Raw genomic sequence first — 22151 nt, 5'->3', positions numbered from 1 at the left:
ACACTGTATCTCACTGAAACAGAACAGGATGCCAGCTCTTCATGACTTTTTGAGTAAACCTTGGTGCTCATTTCATAAGACCTTCATCACCAAGCCACTAGGATTTCTCCTCATGCCCTTGACACAAAGCACCAACAAGCATAAATACCTGCATCTCCGGCCTGGTCTGCGATCTTGTCCAGAGTGTTGAAGGAGATGTCCAGGTATTCCCTCTGAATGGCGCTGACAGCGATCTTTCTCTGTTTGCGCTGGCGAGGCACGATCTGGATCTTAAACTCAGCTTCCTCATTGTCGTCCTCATTCTTGGGGTCGCTGTCCTCCTCCTCCCCAAAGTCTTCCTCGTCTCCCTCTGGTTGGTTGTCAGAACCCGCATCTTCTGGGATGTTCAGGAATACGGACCTCCCGGAGGGACTGGCACCCGACCCCCCGCCAGCTTTGATGTCCTCTGGTTGAGTGCAGGCATCATCCAGGGACATTTCGGGAACTGCGGGAGTCTTTCTCAGAAGGTCCCTCTTCTGCTTGAGGGTCAATGGGCTTTCGTGGGAATGGTCACTTACGTCTTCAGTGTGGATGAGATCTTTGTTGTCTGGAAGCTCCAGAGAGGCAGTGGGGGTCATGGAAGGGCTCTTTCTCATTGGTTTCAAGGGGCTTCCTGGAGGGTCCTGGGCCTGGCACTCCTCCACGCTCACTTGCACCACAGGCTTTGGGCGGAAGCTGTTGCTGGCGGCCGGGGATACAGGCGGCCTCCCGTTGGGCTTATCACCAGGGGGGTTCTCGAACTCCTCGTCACTCTCCACGATCCGAAGGGGCGGCAGGGGCTCAAAGACCAGGGAGTCGCTGTCGGACATGGAGAGGATGGAGTGCTTCTCAGGGATGGAGGTGCAGTCAGAGGAGAGGTCAATGAGGTCGGGGTCTTCTTTGGCCTCCGACGTGTCCTCGGGGGAGTCCAGCTTGTCCTCCAAGGTCTCCATGCAGCTCAGTCGCACCTCTGGGATGACGGGCCTCTTGCTGTCCCTGGAGCCACGCCGGTCATGGTTGTCGTTGCCGTCCGCCTTGCCCGAGGAGCCATCGGAGGACCCCTTAGTGTGGTGGTCCCCCTGGCGCGCATTGTAGGCGGAGGCCGGGGGGCCGTGCAGGTCACAGCGGTCGATGCAGGACTTCCTGCGATGCTCGTCCAAGTTGAAGAGGATTGAGTCGGTGTTGCTGATGTCCAGGGACTTCTGCTTGTGCATGGCCTGCAGCCGCTTCTTCTTTGTGCTCTCCTCCCTCACGCAGCGCAGGATGCTGTCCTGCAGGGCGCTGGCCTCGCGATACTCCGACAGCTCAATTTCACCTGACACACAAGAGTGACACATGAGCTGGTTCACCCCATGCATATAACAAGTCATTACCACTGAAGAACAATTTCAGTTGTTACCACTGAACAATGGACATCATATCATAGCTGGATATCAGAAGCCTCATAGCACAGACATGCAAAGACGAGAATGGTCTGTACAGAAGATATTGCCCTGTCATGTATGCAGATAGAAATTTAGGTGGCCAAAATGTCAGAATCAAAATATTAGTGAATATAACACATTTTAAGAGAAGGCAGTCATATTCCAGCCACACAGATGTGCAGTGTTGGAACTTGTGATACTACCAGGATGAAAATACATGGTCGGTTTCCATAGTAACTTGTGCGTGGGAGGTGGGCAAATGAACAAATTTAATACATTCCATATAATGTCACCCTATAGGTGCATAAAAAAACCCAACCTTGGTCACAATTAATATTGATAACATAAAGCATGCACCATTTTAATATCTGGGGAAACATATGGATGTAACTGTGTGTTAGAATGTACATACAGATTTTATCTGCAACAAAGTGCCACAAAAAATCTATTCGAATCTTGACAGGTGTCCCCATACATGCAGGCCATCCAAATCAACTAAAGGCACATTCAATGGCATACTATGCAGGATTTGTGTTAATGAGGGGCAGGGAGGTGCTGTGTGGTAACCCTTTGAGAGAGACAACCCCTACTTTTCTGAGCATTCAGCTCCACAGGCTGGTACTTCACGGACTTGCTGCCCCCAATTCTCTTCAGTCGGGCGAAGAAGGTCTGAGACTCCTTGTTGCCTGCCCCAGTTGGGGTATCATGGATGTCAGACTCATCAAACACGCTGTCCTCCTCTGGAAATGAGAAGTAAAACGAGCCATGATATACTGAAATTGTGATATCAAAAATATGTATACAAACAATATTTCTGACAAAAATATGTCTCCATCTTTGTAAAAAGGAGCAGTAGTATTTAAACATCCTGTAACCATTTAATACCAGGCACTGAGAAGGGCTCCACTTCACATGAACACACAACATCTGAGGAGATGAGATTTTGTGGAAGTGAATGAAGAGTTGTTAAGATCCCTCATCCTCTGTGCACTCTCAGAGGGGAGCTGAGCGGTACCTTTTTCCTTCTCGCTGTAGCGGCTGATGTTGGAGTTGTCGCTGTACAGAGGCCCCGCGGTGGCGTGGGGCCTGCAGCTGTGGTACTGGGCGTTCAGGGTGTTGACAGTGATGTGGATCAGGTGAAGCACCACCTTGCTCACGTCCATGTCTCGGTAGGGGTACTGCATCCAAGCAAAGCAAGAGAGAAGGGGGAGGATAAGATGTGAACGAAAACCTATGAACTATAAACCATCCATTTTCATAGCAATAATCATTGGAAAATATGTGCTATTTGAATCTGAATCGAATTATATTTCACTATCCATTTTGAATGGTTTAATCATGGCAAGAGCAACTGCTGTGGGTATTTAGCATCTATCACAATTACAGTATATTGTGCTTACATATATTGCTCCGGCTATTTGCTTGTTTGCATTTGTCTGTACTTTTAATCTACAGTGTAGATAAGTGTTTACCTTCCCTGTGGTGTTTTTAAACCTTTTGGCCAAGAATGTAATTGTAAATGAGAATATGTTCTTAAATGACCTTCCTGAATAAAGACAGGTCAAGGTATAATATAATAAAGAATAAAGACTTAAATCTCTCACATTGCACAAATGTGCAGATGGCAATGTGGCAAGTGATTACCTTGTAGAGAATGACCAGCAAGGCCTTGAGCCACATCTGACGGATGTGTGGACGCAAAGCCCAGAGAGAGCAGCGGGGCGGCTGCTGGAAGTAGTGCCGCAGCTGGGGACAGGTGCAGTACTTCAGCACCTGCACCACCAGGGGGAGCAGCTGCTTCCCCAGTCCAATGTTGTAATCCATAACCTGCAAAAGACAAGTTCAGACATTTTCCCCCTTGATCAGGAAACAGACCTTTAAACAGCCTTTCCCAAGCCACAGTCTGAAGTCTGAAATCAGTTCCATAATTTGAACCATCCTGCTGTTGCTGTTTTCTGTTGTCTTTGACTTAACTTTTTTTCTTATCAAATATTAGAGTGCACACCCTTCACTCTTCTTCTGTCCCTTCTCTTCCTCACCTGAGCGATACCGGCGATGAAGGCGTTGAAGCAGGTGGAGGTTCTCATCTTCTGTGGAGCGATCATGAAGCAGCCCTCCTGCTGGTCATAGCCCAGCAGCACGTAGAGGTGGCGCTTGACCGTGTTGAAGGCCTTGGCGCTGCCGATGTCCGCCTCAGCGCTGCTCTTGTCCTTCGCCATGAACTTCATCAGCACCATGATCAGGTGGTGCACCGTCTGGTGGTCTATCCCAGCATCCTCTGGTTGCAGGTCCTTAATGATTGAGTCATCCTCAGGCGTGTTCTGGCCTAGGAGAGGGGCTGAACCATCAGGGTTACAGGGCAGGAGAAATTGCGCTGCAAAGGGGCGGGGAGGAGGGGAGGGGAGGAACGGGGGGGGCGGGGTAGAGAATGCCATCATGGTCATCATGTCTGGTCCTTACATGCCCTACAGTCTGTAAATCAAATAGTAGAGAATCGCTCATTTCTTATGATGGCTGTTATGATTAAACTATGAGTAAACTATTAATGACCCTACATGTATTATACCAGTTCATTGACACAAATGTGAATTAATAGGAAAAAAATGCTGTGGGGGTTATTGTAACCATATATGATATAGAGCAGAGCTATTCAACACTGGACATGGAGGGTTGCAATTTGTTCAGGTTTCAGTTCCAGCTTGGCATAGTATTACATGACCTGTTTAAGCCCATCATTTTCTTGACTGAACCCAATTCCTTTCCCTCCCCAGGTTTGAGCTTCAGTTGTCTACAGAGAGATGGAAAACCATCTGCTTACTTGCCCTCCACAATGAGAGTTGAATAGCCTGCGTACAGAGAATCTATCTGTTCATAATGGATTGAATAATTAAAAGGCATAACTGGTAACTGTGGGAAGGTCATTTTCAACCCCTTCTAAAGTAATAAATACGCTCTCATCAAGAGCCACAGTAAAGGAAATTTGTGTTTCGGTTGAAGAAGTGAGTCAGACTCGTCTGTTATTTACCTGGCAGGACTTTCTCTATCATATCTCCCAGAGTTGGGGCAGACTGCTCTTGCCTCGCAAGCCTTAGAGCTAAAAACCACACATGGAGAACACGATTTAGGAAATGTTCTGGGGATGCCACAGGATGCGTGCCCAAGCTTCAGATCAATTTGGACAGACTTTCACTTTCAAAACTCAAGCTGCGCTAAAGAGCCAAAAACGTAAATGTCTGACGGGCGGTGGATAATGGGCTTTCCAGCAGTGCTGCTGTGCAGCGGCCAGCTCAGACCAAACAGTCATTAGCTGATAAAATGGCTACAGCGAAAAATTCTAACACAATTGAATATGTTAACTTGGCCCTCTAGTCCAATCAAAAACTAGAAACACACCCTATCCATACCCTTCTAATCTCATTGACTTTGCTCTAAATTCTTCAAAGCATGCTTTGTTATATATTATAACAGCCATGTGATGATGTCTACGGCCATATATTGAATTAGCTTTGTGTAACACGGCTGATTAGCTAAGATTAATAACTTGATAAAACATTGAGGTACACAACATATACATACATACACATATACATACATAATAATTGATAGGTGACTGGCCCGTGACCCCATGTCTGTGAAACCATAGAAAATTCAGGGCAGCCTCATTTCACTGTATTTCTGCCTCTAGCTCATGTGATAAACTGCTTTCATAAAGAAATGTTGTTAACTTGTCAACACAAATTCATTGTTATAGAAATAGTTTTGTTGAAATTGAATTCCAAACATGCATCTAAATTAAAGTAGGTTCATCAGCTCTCGCTGCTTTGGCCAGGCCTGGCCCTGAGCTAAATATTATTTATACTGACAAAAAAATAATAACACCATTTTGCCATCGGGGTAATTTGTGAGGCTTTTTCAAAATGTCTTATCAAGCTAACATGGTCCTGAACAACGTTCCTGAAACCCAGACATCCTGTGCAAAAAAAATGAAAAATAAAAACAAGGAAAAGGAAACAGAGGGAGGCAGTCCCCCTCCGATAGACAAGGATGAGAAATGAAGGGCAAATAGGACAAGCATATTCGCGACGGACTTACAAAACCTTCTGAGAGACGAGTGAGCGGAGAGAGAGAGACGGGAGGAGGACGGGAACAGACGCTCGCTCGGGCCGAGCGGGAGCGGCAGAGACTCACGCAGTCTGTTGCTCAGCGTCTCGGGGAGGGAGAAGGCCCGTTTGGACTCGGCCGGGCCCTTCACGCTGTCGCGCAGGGAGCGCACGCTCTTCTGCCGGTTCCGCGCGAAGCGCGCCCGTCGGATCTTCCACATGGCGGCGTCGCTCAGGTTGGCCACGTTAGTCCGCACGGCCGTGATGGCTGCCGGGGGAGGGAACAGGGACGGCGATCAAAATGGCGATCAACCTGCAGTGCTGCTGTACTGGTTTTTTCAATATAGCATACAGTGAGCTAACTTTGCTGCACAGTAACTGAAACACTACCTCCATTTTACGCCAGACACACACACACACACACACACACACACTAAAATACATTTTCTTTGTAGTACTGCTACCATCCAGTCAACCTGAATGGTGCGACACAGGGACGTAACGGGGTGTCGGAGCGTACTGGTGGGGAAAGGGAACTCCTTGTTGCAGTCAAGGTGCAGCTGGGCCTCCAAGGACAGCGTCTCGAAGCGATTGACGAAGAACTCCCAGCTGAGTGCCGGGACGTCCTTCTTGAGGAAGTGGAGCAGCAGCAGCTTGCTCAGGATGATGGGCCGGTCCCTCACCACCGTGTCGAACTGGAAGTCCAGGCACAGACACAGGCCCTGCAGAGAGGGACACACACTGAGGCGCGTACCGCATGCTCACCCTCATACCAGCCGCCGCTACGTTCATGCGCAGGCGTAGGTTAAAGCGGAGGGCGGGAACAGGAGCTCAAGCCTTCCCCCGCCCCCGTACTCACCTGCAGCGCGGGCCTCTTGATGGTGTCCAGGAGCAGCCGGGCGCGGGTGGCCACGGCCGGGTTCACGTCCTCCACGGCGGCCAGGAAGCAGCAGAAGGAGTGGGCCAGCGAGTACTTCAGCAGGTGGTTCTTGTTCACGGAGGTGATGTCCAGGAACCGGCACAGCACGGCCACTCTCTCCACTGGCGGCACCAATCAGAGAGAGGCATTTCCCCAAACATGTTAATGAGTGCTGATTCCTCAGAGCCAGAGAGCACCAGTCACTAGGAAAACTTAGTAAAGGCTATTCTACCCTCATTTTGTAGACCTGATAGGGGGTTCAAATTGATCTCTGATTAGTGAAACTAAGGATGTTTGGTGAAATTATCTGGAAATATATTGAGTCATATCTGATCACAACATTATTGAAATACCATTTTTGAACCCTAATTGCTTTTGAATCCCTTGCCCTCCAGAATTATTGGCACCTTTGGGAAAGGCTATGAAAAACTGTCATTGTTTGTCAGCTTGATCTTACACTCAAAACATAAGAGAAATCTAACCTTTAATTGAGGCAAAATAGTTCAAATAAATACAAATCATATGCATAAATAAATAATATTTGCATAACATAAATATAACCATTAATAATAATAAATAAATATTTTTCTCAGAAATGCATGTCACAAAAGCGTACTCCTCTGCAAGATGGCTACTCTTACAGTATCTGGCCACTAAGAGGCAGCATGGTACCAAATTCAGATTAGAGCAGGGGGTGTTTTTGCCAAATTGTCTGCAGCACTCAGTCAGGCACTGACACCCAACTGGGCTCCTTCTGGGTGATATACAGAGACGTGTAAATGACCATCTGCTTGGGACCGGCTAAAGTCTCTAATCTGTGGACATAATTAGTTAATTAGAAATAATGGTTTATTAAATGACTGAGGTGGGCTCAAACCCATCAATGTGTGACAAGCCATCACAAGCAAAACAACATCACAGCTTTCAAAAACATATCTCACCTGTCTCTGTTAGTTCAATAAATGCACATGTGTGCATTGATACACAGACTAATGTCTACATTGTGCAAGTCCTTTACACTGTCTGTGAGGGAATTCCTGTATATATTAGCCCTGCGTCTGTGAGATTTCTCCTCTCCTCCAAAACTCTGGCCCTGTTCCACAGACCCTGCCCTCTCTAAGGGCATCCGCTCCCTCAGTCCAATTCTACAGTTATCGCCTCCTTACCAATCCCACAATCTTTCAGTGCCAGAGTTGCCCCAGTAACCAGTCCACAGTAGTGGGAGATCATTGAGTCTGTGTGAGGGCGGGTTACTGCCTCCTACACACTATTAGACTAAAATGCTGTCACAGTCATGTGCATTGATATACACACTCCACCAAGCTGTTCCGCAAAGAGTTTTATTGTTATACCATTAGCACTAAACGGACTGACATTTATATGCCGCATGTCCTGGCAATAACAATGATAGTAATTTTTGTGATCCTTATCGGCTTTTGTTGCTGTTCAAGGAGCAGTAATCAACAATATAACGCTCATCTTTAAAACAAATCACAGTTCTCTTTGCAAAGCCTTCCGCAGCATTACACCGTCCTTACACGGACCTTATGTTGACCCTACCTGCTTCAAAACGCATCTTCCAGTCCTTGCTGTTGAAGTGGCTGTCCACGATCCCCCAGAAGATGTCAGCACCGTGGGACAGGGAGAGGGCATGCAGGAGCTGGGGCACTGCCAGGGAGGCCAGCTGGCAGAACTCAGACTTCAGCATACGCCACAGGCTACAGGGGCGAGAAGCTAGTTCATAAGACACCCGGAGCGATGTGCAGCTCATCTCTACCCCGGACACCTGAACTCAAAGCCAGCTTCTTAATATCTTCCCTTGGTCAAGCAGGGCTACAGGCTTAATATTCTATGGTTATCAGAGAGGAGATCAGCAATTTATCACAAAGAGAAGAAGAGACGTTGTGTCACTAGTTCACCTGGGTATCAGCATCTTGTCCTGGACATAGGCAAGGAACTGAGGGTGGTCTTTGCGGGCCAAATACAGACACTCGCCGTGAAGACACAAGATTTTCAAGCAGTTCAACATGTTGAAGAGGATGTCTGGCTCATCAAATTTAGCCATTTCCTGGAAAACAAGAAGTGCTGTATTTTAACATGTTGAACAGCAGGTTTTTTTTTTCTTCAAAATTCTGTTCTGGAACTCCATTGCTTTCAATTACCAGTAGTGACTGTTATATCAGCACTATAATGTTTAGTTAAGAACATTCTAATCACATATTTATGAACTTTAAAGGGTACAAAATGGATATAAATATAATAAATATAACAAATACAATACACCTACCTGTAGTATGGTGTAAATGAGCTTGAGGGACACTGGCAGCTGCTGGTAGGAGAACTTCTTTTCAGCATTGTTCCTCATGGCTGTGTGACACATATATTGAGGATTCAGTAAGAAAACCTACCTGCACATGGTCACAGAGGAAGCAGGACAACATTATAATATATACAGAACTGTATTCTAATATTCTGACACCCTCACTCACCAATTCCACTATATCCCAACATATACTGGGAGTGGAGGGTCAAAAGAAATTATTTAATTTATTTATTTATTATTTCCTCTTTTATTTCTTCTGCGCTTGCTGAAATGCTAGCTTTTTGCTTAGGCTTACTAGATTAACATGTACACTCTGGGCTCTGTTTCACCGTGGACACGTACAAGGGTTGTCCGGGGAGTGGCTCTGATTGCCGGGGTTGTCTGCCTGTCTGCCGGCAGGGTTGTCTCCCTCCTCAGGCCCTTGGTCATTGCCTATGGAGAACTCAGCCCGGGGAAAGATCAGCGTGTCCTCCAGGCTGTCTGTGGGCTCCTACAGAGGAACCCACCACAAATCACCAGCGTCAGCATTTCTTAAAAGACAGGTCTATGGAATGATGGTTACCACCACTGTTTCTAGAAGTTGCGGGAAAATAATTTAACAACAAAGCAAACATGCCCTTTTAGGGTCAAAACTTTAGAGATGGCTTTGGCATAATCAGCGACATAAAAGCTAACCCACCCTATGAGAACAAATAACAAAATCTAGCATCAATTACATCAAGTCCCCATAGAGATAGGATCTTGGAGAAGAAACAATCAGCCCTAAGTATGTCATGAGATAAGTGGGCGGACCTATTAGCGCTGGACATACTTTAGCGCTGCATGAGAAATGGGGCCGTAACACATATAAACAGGAAAGCCAGCTAACGGGAAGGGGGGGAGGGAGGGGTTGTGAAAGAGGGAGCGGTTCTGTGAGGACGCGTCCGTTCGATGCCGCGTGTCCGTCGGGGCCCTCACCACCAGGCGAATCTCCTCCCGGGGGGCCAGCCTCTCCAGCAGCTCGCAGCCCAGCTGGTAGCACAGGATGCTGGACTGGCACAGGCTGCACTCCAGGGCCTTCTCGTCCTTTTGGCAGGTGTGCGAGCCGCCCCACGGCGCCTGGAAGACGTTGTTAACGATGCCCATGATGTCCTTGGCCAGGCTGTTGTCCAGGCCCAGCGTCACGCCGTCGTCCTGCAGCTCCATCTGTCCCGGCAGAGACGTCGGATGCCGTTACTGGAGTTTCATTAGTGATCTCAGTGTGCAACGGGAGACCTCCGCAGTCATTGACAGCAGTGTCATTAGGACTGTTACTAGCACCGGTTCCATTTATAAGGGAGTTTTTACACTGACTTTGGTAGGCAGCCAGGCGTATTGCCTTTTTATGGGTACTCTCCTACTCCAACGGTGGAGCAATTCCACAGCATGCACGCATACACAGACAAAACAAAAAACACAAACGCCAACAAGTGCATACACACATTTAGACACACGTACACATAAACATACACAAAAAAACGACACACAAATAGACACACAAACATGGGCACACACACACACACATGCACATACACAAATTAAAACACTCAAATACAAATATTAACACGTGCATACACACACTCAGACACACAGATACAAACAAAGCAAAACACACAAATTGTGTGTGTGCAATCACGCATATGCACACACACAAACGTGCAGACACACACAATCGGACTGCTTGCATTTTATTAGGTCACCTGCTTGAGGATGAGGTCGAACATCAGGATGAAGCAGCCCAGGTTCATGTCGTCGTCCTCGCAGTCCAGGTCGAGGGCGCAGTGAGCGGGGGCGTGGCCCAGGTTCTTAAAGGGGCTGCAGCGCAGCGGGCTGCGGAAGGGGCTGCGGAAGGGGCTAGGGAAGGGGCTCAGGGTGCTGTGCTGGCCACGCCTTCCCGGATCCGACACCACGCTCACCTGCAAACACCACAGCAGGCATCTAACACAAAGCACTTAATCGCACCCGGCAGGGGTCAAAGGTCAACCTAGCCAGGGGGGTCTTTTAATGTACTGCTTTTATGCCATTGCTAAAGTTTCATGAAATTAAGTGTGCTGAAAAACATTATTTAATCTGCAGTGGCTGCCATAGCAACACAAATATCTAGGGAGTCGACAACACAGGCTAGAAATAGTGCAATTGCAAATGTGTGCTTCTAGGCTGCTATTGGCTTAGCTGTAGCTTTGTTGTGAGGGCAGCAGTGTGCATGGAAAGGGCTTGTTTCTGCAGTCTTTGGAAAGGACTGTGGAAAAAGTCAGTGTGTGACTCATTCGAGGCAGGATCACTTGGCCCGAATCCTCTCCTCCTCGGCCGGATGGTCTGTCATAGGCCTCTGCGCTCTCACCCTTCGAGCCCCTGTGTTTCCTGACAGGTCCGTCGCCCGCGCTTTCCGCTGATTGGCCAGCTCCTTCAGTGAGTTCACTCCATCAGAGAACATGCCAATCAGCAGCTGGAGAGGCACCACGATGTCCAGCTCTGATAGCACCTGCACAAACATACGAACAGGCACACATACAGACAGACACACAAGCGCGCAAGGACACACACACACACACACACACAAACAAGCAGACACACACACCCACACGCACGCAAACACACACACACACACAGACAGACAAACATTTCTGCTGTATTTAGAGGTTTTGATGGATATATGTCGCATTTGAAAATATACCATCACTAACTCAAAATCTGTTACACAATGATACAAAAGGGAAAATATGATGATTATTTTGGCAGAGTGGGTTGTGACAGCACATAAAGCAGTGAATCAAAAGGCACAGTCCCTCACAAAGAGCAATAGATTTCTGAAGCAGTTTCATGCCAACAGCATGACCTAGATCCATATTCAGCACAATCCGCACAGCCACAAACCACATCCAATGCTGAATTCCCCTATTCTGGCCTGCACAACCAGGCATAAATCAGCAACCAAGTCCTTCGAGAGATTTTCAATATACTTCCTAAATCTGTATAATAGGCACATCTGACTTTGGTTGTGGGTTCAGTGTCTACACTGCATAGACAGACCCACTTAATGTCAATGGAAGATTCCAGAATGCATAAGCCACAGATAAAGGCATCAGCTGGATGAAAGGAAATTCGAAGCGATCCCATTCTTTTCCCATTCCGCAGCCCAGAATGGACTGGCAGGATGCAGCAGTGAACGGGCCTGTCCTGGAACGCTGCACTGGTGGAGTACTCACGTGGAGCCAGAGCAAAGCCTGCTCCTGGACAGACGCCGGGTACCCCGAGAACCGGCAGCTGATGAACCCAAACATCTCCTCCATGGAAAAAGGCAGTGGGCACAGCTCAATGTCAAACATCTTACTGTAGGGGGAGCGAGAAGGAAACCACAATCACTGTCTGCACTCGAAGTATCTTTCTTAACTAGGCAATGTAAAAAAAAATTAACAGGGGCAACTGAATGATATTAGCAGTGGGTCTGAAAGATGTGCTGTGGAGCCCTGTTAATATATAGTGTTTTCACAGGGTGAAGGTGACCCAGGTGATGAACAGTCAGAACAGTGCAGGGGGAGTGGGGAGAAGGGGTGGGTACCTGAGAACCTCCCGGAACTCCTTGAGCTGGTGGTCAGGCACCTCGGTGCGGATGGCCTCCAGCCATTCGGGCATGAAGCACTCCCAAAGCGGCTGGCTGATGACGTTGTAGGGGATCAGGCACAGGATCCGGTTGAGACCCTCCTTCAGCTGTATCACCGTGCTGCACGACTTGTCCCAGTAACCTCCCACCTGGGGACATCCACAATCACTCAGGACACGGCTGACGTCACACATTGGCAGCACCAAAGGAACACTGAGAACCTTCCGGCTCACTAGAGCAGAACGCTGGGCACAGACTCCGGTTGCCAGATTTATAATTTGTTACAAACCAGACGCGGACTTAGGGGAGAGGGGTGCTGTCAGAACTGATGGAGGACCCAGGTGTTGGGGGGGGGAGTTGGTGGATTGGGGGTGGGAGGGGGGTAGTGGAGAAAATTACAAACTGGTGGTGATATTACAATCAATTAACCAGACCGGACATTTATATTGTCCAGACCACAAACTGGACCTGTACAAATACTTTGTACAAACATTCCGGTCCAAAAACGGCCATCTGGCAACCCTAGCACAGACATGTACTGATGGTGCAAGAATAAACTGAAAACTGGGTAAACTACAAACAGACAAAACTGGGGACAGGTGCGATGCTAGAGACAGAACATGTGAGAGTGATTAAAATAACAGTATTGTAACAGATGAAGACAGCACAACTGTATTAGGAGCCGTCTTGGGAACAAAGATAAATTAATGGGCCACACTGCCTATTAATAAGAGCAGCCATAATTCAGACAGGCACAGGAATAATTTCAAAGGTATCCCTGAAGCCCTTAGGTCCAGAGTATTACCACAGAATAGCGTCACAACATTGTTTTCCAGGAGGTATCAATACTACAGTTTTTTCAATGGCTATGCCACGCTGTCCCTATCTCATGGAGAACTTTGAGCCAACTGACAGCCTTTAACCTTGAGGGCCTGCCAGTTATGACTCTTAGAACGAGGAAACCCTATTATTTTGTGATTTTAGTTTATTAATACACCAGTCGTTTCCACTCATGACAAACTTACACTCGCACTTTCCCTCACGCTCACACTCACACACCGACTCACCCGCGCAAACTCCACTGGCTTGGGCAGCAGGCACATGACCATGACGTCGAAGCGCACGTCGCACACCGTCTTCAGCCACTTGGTAACAAACTGCGGCTTGAGCTTCTCCACCAAGCTGCCCACCTCGTCGTCCATCATGTAGGCGGTGGAGTGGAACCACTGGAACACCATGCTGACCAGCCGGGCCAAGCTCTCCGTGGGCGTGTTCTCACTCGGTGTGCACAGGCTCACCTACAGGAGCAGAAGGTGCTGATGTGAGGTAGAGCCATAAGCAGAGAGATTTCCATATAAACAGCCCACAGTAAAATGTCCAGTATTAATTCAACTCTTAACAGATAACATTTGGCCGCACTCTGGAATGTGGAACCAAATGTTATCTGTTAAGAGTCAAATTACCACTGTTAGAGTTGAATTAAAACTGGAGATTTTACTGTGCAGAAAGCACAGCATGCTTTGACGCAGCATTGCAGTGGACATTAATGTGCACATGGCTGTACTACTGACTGGGATGGTGGAGCCACATAAGAACCCAACCAGCATCTCTAGCACAGTACCAAGGTCACTTTCACAGAGGGCCAACCCGTCGACACAGAAAATTTTACTATAGCAAAACCCAGCACCCAGCATTGGATGACAAATTACAACATAGAATTATTGAATACAATTCACAATGCCGTATAGCTCAGAATGACAAAATACACTGTAAAGTAATACTAGTAATTCTCTACCACACAACAGACCGTAACACAGAATAATAATAGACTCTGCTACAGTACTTTTCCACTGAGAAAAAAAAAATCAACCTTTGTGATCCAAAGTGCAAAAGAGCCAGATGCCAATTATAGTGTGACTGCTAAAGTGACCCAGTTTGCCAGTCTTGCCATATTTATTTTAAAAATACAAACCTGTGATCAAGCATCTTTATTTTACAGAGTGGCTTTAAGTGACTCACTATAGCCTACTCAGGGATGCTGAGAAGAGGCGAAATTAACCTAGCGGAAACGCAGCCAACTGAGCCATGCACCGGTTGCTACTGATGACTGAGCACAACCAACAATGAGGACATGAAAGTTTTAGTACAGAGACGCGGTGAACTGAGGTTAACCGCCAAGCACACGGAACATTGGCCAGATAAGAGAATCTCACCAGGAACCAGATACCGAACTGACTGAGCAGCCTCTGGTCATGCTGGTCGTCCTCTTTGTTGTCAAAGTCGATGTTGTCCAAGGAGTGGTGAGAAGCTGACAGGCCCATCTGTCGGCGTTTGTTCATCTCGTACTCCCGCAGCTCTGCGTGGATCTCCGCTTCCTTCAGCAGACTGGATGCGATGTCCAGTCACAGCCATATGTGTGTGTAGAAATTGAACATCCGAGATCAGTGATAGGTAGTACATAGTGAAATGTCTCGTGTTTATTCATCTCCAACGGAGTACGTTACATATGAGTCCAGTAGGGACCATCAATCTAGACTAAGGTGAGACTACGTTAATGTGCTCATTAACAAATGTAGGCTATTTACGTTTGAATTAGCCTAAATATTGGACATTTAAGAACCGCACATAAGGGAAGTGACTGTTATTTATGTACCATAGTAAAGTTAGCTCTGTAGCTATTACAGGCAAACTGGACAAGATTATAATAACGAAAGGCTTATTTAGCCTGGCCTTTTATTTGCCCCGCTTCTCCATAAAAGCAGAATGAACGTGGAAGAATATAACCTAACTTGTAACCTTCGACGGCTTGCTGTAACTCTAAAGTGGCGGCAGATTTATTTTCTTGTGTCAACATTTCGTGAAAACCGTTCGGACTTCCGGCTATTGAGCTAATATTGAGTGAAAATGGTTGTATATCTTGTGAAAGTAACCCAGATTCGATGAGCAACTCCTGTAATATTTTCGCCCATTTGATAGCACTTAGTATGTCCTGTTTTGTTTGTTTTTTTGTTCGTTGTGGAGATGTTCGTGCGTGTTATTGCCATAGACCGTAGGTTATTGCAGAGGAATGCACCATGCTACGCTAAAAATCTGTGTTTATTCATTTGAAGTGTCTAGTTCATTCAATGAATTTATATTAGGGGCAGGTATTCCGCTTTATCAAGGACAGGTCTGAAAAACGTTGTGTTACAAGCTTTCAAACTTCCAGTTTTTCTTTTATTAACTTATCAACTGCTTCTGTTGGCTACCTTCAAATTCAATCAACTGCATGCTTCATCTTTACAAGCAACTACTAGTCATTGTGCATTCCCATGCTTCATATTTCTGCACGTCTTGAACCTTTAACTGAAGCTTGAGTCTAATTTGTTATGAGTTAACCTAATGAATAAGTGCACCCTAGAGACAATCACCTTGGACTGCACTATTTAATTAGGCAATGAAGCAACAGTGAATGAAACTGAGAAAAAGCTTGACATATAAACAAGATAGTTTAATAGCCACAAAAAAAGTCCTGTTTCAAAATGGGGCCAGTGCAAACGGTTCAGTCATTAGACTTGGACCATTTCACAAGAGCATTTTGTGGGTTTTAACATATCAACATCTGATTTACACAAACGGCTTTTTCTTCTTTTTGAGAGGCCATGGGTAATCACAACATGTGTCAGACATAGGCCTAGTATTATCTGCCTTCTATAATATTATTTTGACAGTATTTAATACTAAGTGTGAGTTTCCCCTTTACTATACTGAACGAAAGTGAGGAAATAAAACATTTTAATCTCTGCACCCCGCACTGAATCAAGATCTGGGATTTGTGATGCCGAAGAAATTTCTGTACCCACTTTTACTAAGGCTCAAACCTGCAGTGGCTTCAAAATGTTTTTCTTATATAGCTCTGGTGCCGTATAATACTAGTCAGAAAAAAGTATTTAAAAAATGGAGACAAACAAAAAATGCTACAAATGATATACAGTTACTCCTACTAATGGATAGTACTAATTTCATCAGGAATAATATCATTTCTATCGATGCTTTTAGATCTGTCCATGCCACATCTTTAATTGCATCTAATTGCACTGTCTAAATGGCGCTGTCTAAATCTTTGCTGGAAGTCTTCTTCCTCATCTTAAAAAAGTCATTTTGTACCATTCGGTTGTTATTAACATGAGTAGGTGTTGTCATAAAAACCGACTTCGGCATTGACAAGGTCACAGCAGTGAAAATGTAATGCTACACAACCTGCAGTGTTTTAGAAGGCTAGGCAAATAAAACCAATTTCCTAGGCTTAAACACAGTCACTTAGACTGAAATGTGCCAGATAACATATGCTTGTGAAAAGCAGGAGGGAATGGCCGGGCTTGTGCTATGGCAATGTGCAGGCACGTGCATGGGCTTGTTGATAGCGGATCATTATTACCTCACCACAGCCTCCACAGTGCACACCAGCTCCTCAGCTCCACATTCGCGCGTGTTGATGGGAGGGGGGGAGGTCTGGTAGAGGTGGGTCTCCGCAGAGGCCCCCACTTCGCTGCTGTGGTGGTTGACATGGCAACGCTTGCAGTAGCGAACAGGGCGGTTGCCATGGCGCCCACAGCAACCGGCTGAGAAGCAGGTGACGACCGCTCTCCTGACGTGGGAGCTGCAGTTCTGTCGGAGAGAGAGGGGGAAGGGAAGGGCGGAGGAGGGGAGGTACATGGTACAGGAAAGGACACAACTATTGCTGGAAACATACGCCATCATCTGCTCTCAGCTAAAAATCCATCAGGTAATCAGTCATTTACATAAGGATTCTGATCAAATGCAGCTGACAGCGCAAACTGAATGTTTGAATTAATAAAAGAAGTCGCATGCAAATGATATGAACCAGTGAAATCTTGGGGAATATTGTCTTAGATCATTTTGAATGTGGATTAGAGGCTTAATTTAATCATTGTAGCTCACTTCAAGGAAAATGACCAGCAGCCCTTCAATGGAAATGACCAGCAGTTCCTCTGATTTCACATGAATTATTCACTTGGACGGTTAGCGAAGTCTTGCCGTTAAAGTCACCGGCCATTAAATTAGGTTGCCAATAGCCATGTGTTTCTGCTCCCTTTTTATCAGATACAGAAAAGGCATGTAGGTTTGGCGCTGCTTCAGAATGGAACTGGAAGGGCATGGAGGGTGGAGAATAGCATCTCTCTCTCTCTCTCTCTCTCTCTCTCTCTGATGTCAAATTTTACTCTATGCTTACGTATAAACAATTCACCAGTCAGATGTAGAATTATGCTTGTTACTGGTAAAATACTTTTTGATCACAGAAAGTAGGAACTGCCCCTACTTTTCTCAGTTTGGGTTGTCCACCGTGATGTGTGTAAGTGCCACATTCTTTCTGCAGATATAAATCCTATCTCGTTTTTGGATATATCTTGTTTTGCCTGGTTATTATAAGGAGAGAATTTTCTCTGCTCAACAAGAATTATGTTTGTTCCTGAATAAAAAAAATCAGCAGACAAGATTTTCATGCACATGAAAACAAGTTTATAAAGGATCTGATGTGGGTAGGAGAAACAGAACTGTGAGAATGCAGCTTGGTTAATAATGCCCGCTGAGAGTGGTTACTGGAGAGAGATGACTCTGATGCTTTTTTTATGTGCGTCAGGGTGTCAAGGGACCAGAAATATTGTTCTCAAAGTGAGAAACAAACATGGGTCCCCACAGTGTCTCACTTTTCTAAAAATAAAATGCCTGGCAATAGGGACATGCTTAATCTGTTCAGTCACTAAACCCCTGCCCTATTTCAGAAATGCATTACCACCAATCAAATTATCTGATCTTTTCTCCCCTTGCACTTTTTTTTACAAAGGCAACAGATACAGATCAGCCTACATTAGGATAGTATTGTTTTTCTCCTTGCATAAGTCACTCATCTGGGGTGTGTTTTTTGGCCTCATGCATGAAGAATCATACATTTTCGGTCTTTGCTCTACGGTTTGAGATGGATCAAAGTGCAATGTTTGATATGGGAAGAGGTTTTACAGTTATGGTCACTTGAGAGCAACACACACAGTGCAACCTGGCAGGGTCAGCTATTCGTGTTCCAAGTCAATGTTTTGAAAGTTTTCCGCAATAAAAATGTATCGCTTCAGCTTTTAAAAGAACTTGCAGACATCCCCTATAACAAAATCAGTTAACTGCTTTGAAAAAAGCCCGTTTAAATGAGAGGCAGTGGATTAAATTTGCTGGATGACCCAGCATGGAGGACAGCTGCTTTGTGTGTCAACTCGACGGCTGCTCAGTTGATACCTGAGATTACCACCCCCAGAGCTTTGTCACCGTGGAAACCTGGAGGAATGTCAGACCTCTGCGTATTGGTCTGGAACAAACATCATGCCCTTCCAGTTCAATTAGATTGAGAGCATCCATCACAGAAGTAGAGTGTTTCAAAAGCAGAGAAGTGATTAGGATTTGAAAACTGAGGTAACCAGGATGTGCAACAAATTTTGTGCCTTATTAACAATAGTAAGATATGTACCATGTATGTATACATTAGTTCTGTATGTCTGTACATACTGACGCAACAACCCAAAAACACATTCATTTTGTTCTAGATTAAAGCACTTGGAAAATAGTTTTGTACGTGCAAGTTATCCATTGTGACTAATGTGCTCTACGCATGCAAAATTGTGAAATTATTAGGTTTTTCACCGGTGATTAAGGAAGCTAGAACAAGAAATTAAAATGAGTGCAATGTGCTACTCGGGGATGATTTCAAGTATGGCTTCTAAGCTAATGTACTCATAAATGATCATATGGGTATTCTTCCATACAATGCGCAATGTGTGTAAGAATCGTGCGTAGTACATCATCTCTCACACTTTGAGTGTGATGTGCATTTAATAACTATACAGTATTACACCTTGATTTATTATTTTCTTTTCATTATCTACCATAATATTACAGGGGCATTTATTGGACCCTGAACGCAAGTGTTTGATGTGGAATTTGGTGTAGTGCCAAACTCACATTAGGTGACACGGATGCTTTTCTCTTCCTTTTTCTTTATGGTACTTTTAAGATATACAGCTGAATGAGGACATTTTATCCACTTATTTCTACTATCAGATGGAAAACATTGAAATAAAGAGCCTTTAATTTAGCAGGAATGTAATTTACATTTTAAATGTAGCAGGAGCATAACTTCTTTCAGTATATTTACTTTGCATATTAATAATCACATAACAAATTATACATTTGAATTAATATAGCAAATTCTACGTTGTAACCTTAAAATGTTATAGAATTCCTAAAGTCATAGTGCTGAAAGCCATGTTAAATGCAGTGTTGCAATTAGTAAAATGCCTCGCGTATATAATGACTTAGAGTATTGTGTGTGGTGCATGTTAAATTAGAATTGGATACCAACACTATGCATAGGCTAAGATGTACCATGTTAAGGTAAGCATATGGCAGGATGTTTGCTTATGTTTAAACAGTGATACTTGAGCAGGCAGCGATGGTCAGCGACAACAAGCATGACGCGGAGGTCCAACACCCACAGCACCATAGCAACCATGTCTCACGGGACACTCTCCGGCAGCAGGAGCAGGGGGGGTTGGAGGGGTAGAGCTAGGGGGACACCTTTCAGACCATTGGGACTCCAGCTGAGTCCTCCAGCATGTGTGATCAATACTAACAACTCCACTCTTTAAAAAATATATCTCCAGCAAGATATTGCCCAGAGCCAGAATGAAATAACTGTTATTTCCCAATAGCACAGTAGCCAGAGGGGAAAACAGCAAGTAATTTAAAGATAAATATTCTACATAAGTTACATAACTATGCAGTTACCTATGCGTCGTATTGTATGGGATTGTGATTGGTTTTTGAATCCCTGTAAATCTGATTGATAAAATAATGAAACCAAGACAAAACCAATATGCACACTCACACATTAACACATGCAATTATACTCACACGCAGCCATGGCGTATCTCACAGCTTACCTTCTTTTGGCAAATGGCAGATATTTCTGCTGTAAGATATGAAGGCACAGAAGGGTTTTAGTACAACAAACATATTGCAATAATCTGGGTTCACAAACAAAGTGAGCTTTCACCCGACAGCAAGCAAGAGCACTCATTTAAATATACAGGTATGTAAGTGTAAATGGCACCTTTATATATGAGCAGTGCATTTTCAAAGACACGGGATTCTTTTCTCTGAATATTTTCACCACTGCATACTTAGATGGTAAAGTAGAGGACTTCTCATGAAAGGCTGATTGAGGACATGAACCCTTTTACTTTATCCTTACAGAGTGGTGATATACTAAATGTCATCAGTGTCATCATCTCCTCGGACGATTAGTTTTTTTTTTTTATTCATGTGTCATCTAGCCTGCGTCTGTGAGTGTGTGAGGGAACGTGATGTCAGACTGTATTTATGTGTGTGTGCATGTGTGTTGCACTACAGGGAAAGAGGGAAATGAAATACAGAGGGGATGACTGTAACACTCACCTTGTGGCAAGAGCACATCAAGAAGCCACTCTGCATGGTCCCTGCAGGAGCACACACGCAAATGCATTAAATATTTCCCTGTGAACAGCTTGGAGCGTCACTCAGGTCACTAAAGGGGATTTCAGTTCACGTGTTGAGAGCAGATATGTTTTCCATAGGAATACCAGGTGTACAAGGAGGCACCACTGTTTCTGATAGTCGATGTACAATGGGTTTTCTGGACATAAATAATGATTTTTTCAGAATTTTCCATCATTGTTTTTGTAATTGTCATTCATTAATACTGTGTTTGCTCTACTGTTATTGCAATTACATTTTCAATCAGTTGTGCACAATGAAGGCCACATTTTCTGGTTAGAAGGCACTTCTGTTCTTCAAGTAACCTTGCAGCAACACAGATGTTGTCATCTCCTGACTGCAGTCCAATTCCCCTCTGGTCAGTACCTACTCTGCAGAGCCGATGCCAGGTTATTACTGGGGCTGACATGCTCTTTGTTTTCTACACATGACAGACACCAGCTGGGCCTGCACCCAGTATACACACACACACACACACACACACACAGACAAAGACAAGCACACACACACACACACACACCCGGCTGCCGCTCTAGGGCTTCCTGACACACGCACACTGGCAGATTCACGTCAGGCGCCTACATGTCAGGATCCTCTGTTGAAACTGATCTCAGTAGCAATCCGCAAACACACCAAGCTGACAGCCTTGCTCAGTCTAGCCCTTTCCTCCATACGACCCTGTAGATTTTACTCCATGGATGACAAAGAAATTTCCATGCTTCCTGTAATACCCTGGTTTAGTAAAGCAGCATGAGAATGTGTTTGTTTTCGGGCAATTATATCATCGCGGCCCCAGGAGGAATTCTGTTGCCGTAGCAATGATGTGGCATGAGGAGTTGAATAGTCTTCAGGCGGATGATAGCTTGGAATTGTCTTGACGGATAAAAAACACAAAACAATTGCTTATGTAGATATGCAAATTACAGCAGCGACATCTCAACCTACCCTGCGATTCTCTGGCTGCATTCCTCGCATATGTACAGAGGAGGGGGCTTGTCTCCCAGAGCAACAGAAAGGGTGGGGTCGATGCACATCTGTAAGGAGATGATAAAAACAGCTACATGCACCGCATTCAAATTCAAAATCCATGACAGCCTGCCCCTGGGCCTCCTTCCCCACCTCGCTTGGCACATATGCTGTGGTCGGTGTTTATAATCCAGTCACAGCTATT

The 22151-nt window shown here is 45.3% G+C and overlaps 1 protein-coding gene across 9 annotated transcripts in view; it reads right to left on the bottom strand.

Annotated features, from left to right (window-relative positions):
• LOC135249713 (protein unc-79 homolog) overlaps positions 1 to 22151 on the bottom strand; it is a 43015-nt gene that overhangs the window by 8643 nt on the left and 12221 nt on the right. For 4 of the 9 annotated variants that reach the window (XM_064325254.1, XM_064325234.1, XM_064325261.1 and 1 more), the window contains exons 9-32: positions 21926 to 22014; positions 20903 to 20943; positions 20389 to 20417; positions 16821 to 17050; positions 14617 to 14788; positions 13471 to 13701; positions 12362 to 12552; positions 12009 to 12132; positions 11144 to 11284; positions 10503 to 10718; positions 9742 to 9969; positions 9127 to 9274; positions 8749 to 8828; positions 8381 to 8529; positions 8022 to 8179; positions 6402 to 6583; positions 6063 to 6264; positions 5631 to 5810; positions 4468 to 4536; positions 3482 to 3816; positions 3087 to 3269; positions 2458 to 2620; positions 2033 to 2182; positions 149 to 1333 (exon numbers count right to left, since the gene is read on the bottom strand). In XM_064325254.1, the coding sequence (XP_064181324.1) occupies positions 149 to 1333; positions 2033 to 2182; positions 2458 to 2620; positions 3087 to 3269; positions 3482 to 3816; positions 4468 to 4536; positions 5631 to 5810; positions 6063 to 6264; positions 6402 to 6583; positions 8022 to 8179; positions 8381 to 8529; positions 8749 to 8828; positions 9127 to 9274; positions 9742 to 9969; positions 10503 to 10718; positions 11144 to 11284; positions 12009 to 12132; positions 12362 to 12552; positions 13471 to 13701; positions 14617 to 14788; positions 16821 to 17050; positions 20389 to 20417; positions 20903 to 20943; positions 21926 to 22014 (4876 nt within the window). The remainder of the gene's footprint in view (positions 1 to 148; positions 1334 to 2032; positions 2183 to 2457; positions 2621 to 3086; positions 3270 to 3481; positions 3817 to 4467; positions 4537 to 5630; positions 5811 to 6062; positions 6265 to 6401; positions 6584 to 8021; positions 8180 to 8380; positions 8530 to 8748; positions 8829 to 9126; positions 9275 to 9741; positions 9970 to 10502; positions 10719 to 11143; positions 11285 to 12008; positions 12133 to 12361; positions 12553 to 13470; positions 13702 to 14616; positions 14789 to 16820; positions 17051 to 20388; positions 20418 to 20902; positions 20944 to 21925; positions 22015 to 22151) is intronic. The other 5 variants (XM_064325271.1, XM_064325242.1, XM_064325246.1 and 2 more) reach the window with 4 other exon arrangements.

The sequence above is a fragment of the Anguilla rostrata genome, chromosome 1 (genome assembly GCF_018555375.3).
Source record: "Anguilla rostrata isolate EN2019 chromosome 1, ASM1855537v3, whole genome shotgun sequence".
Lineage (NCBI taxonomy): Eukaryota > Metazoa > Chordata > Actinopteri > Anguilliformes > Anguillidae > Anguilla > Anguilla rostrata.
This window is presented reverse-complemented; position numbering and strand designations above follow the sequence as displayed.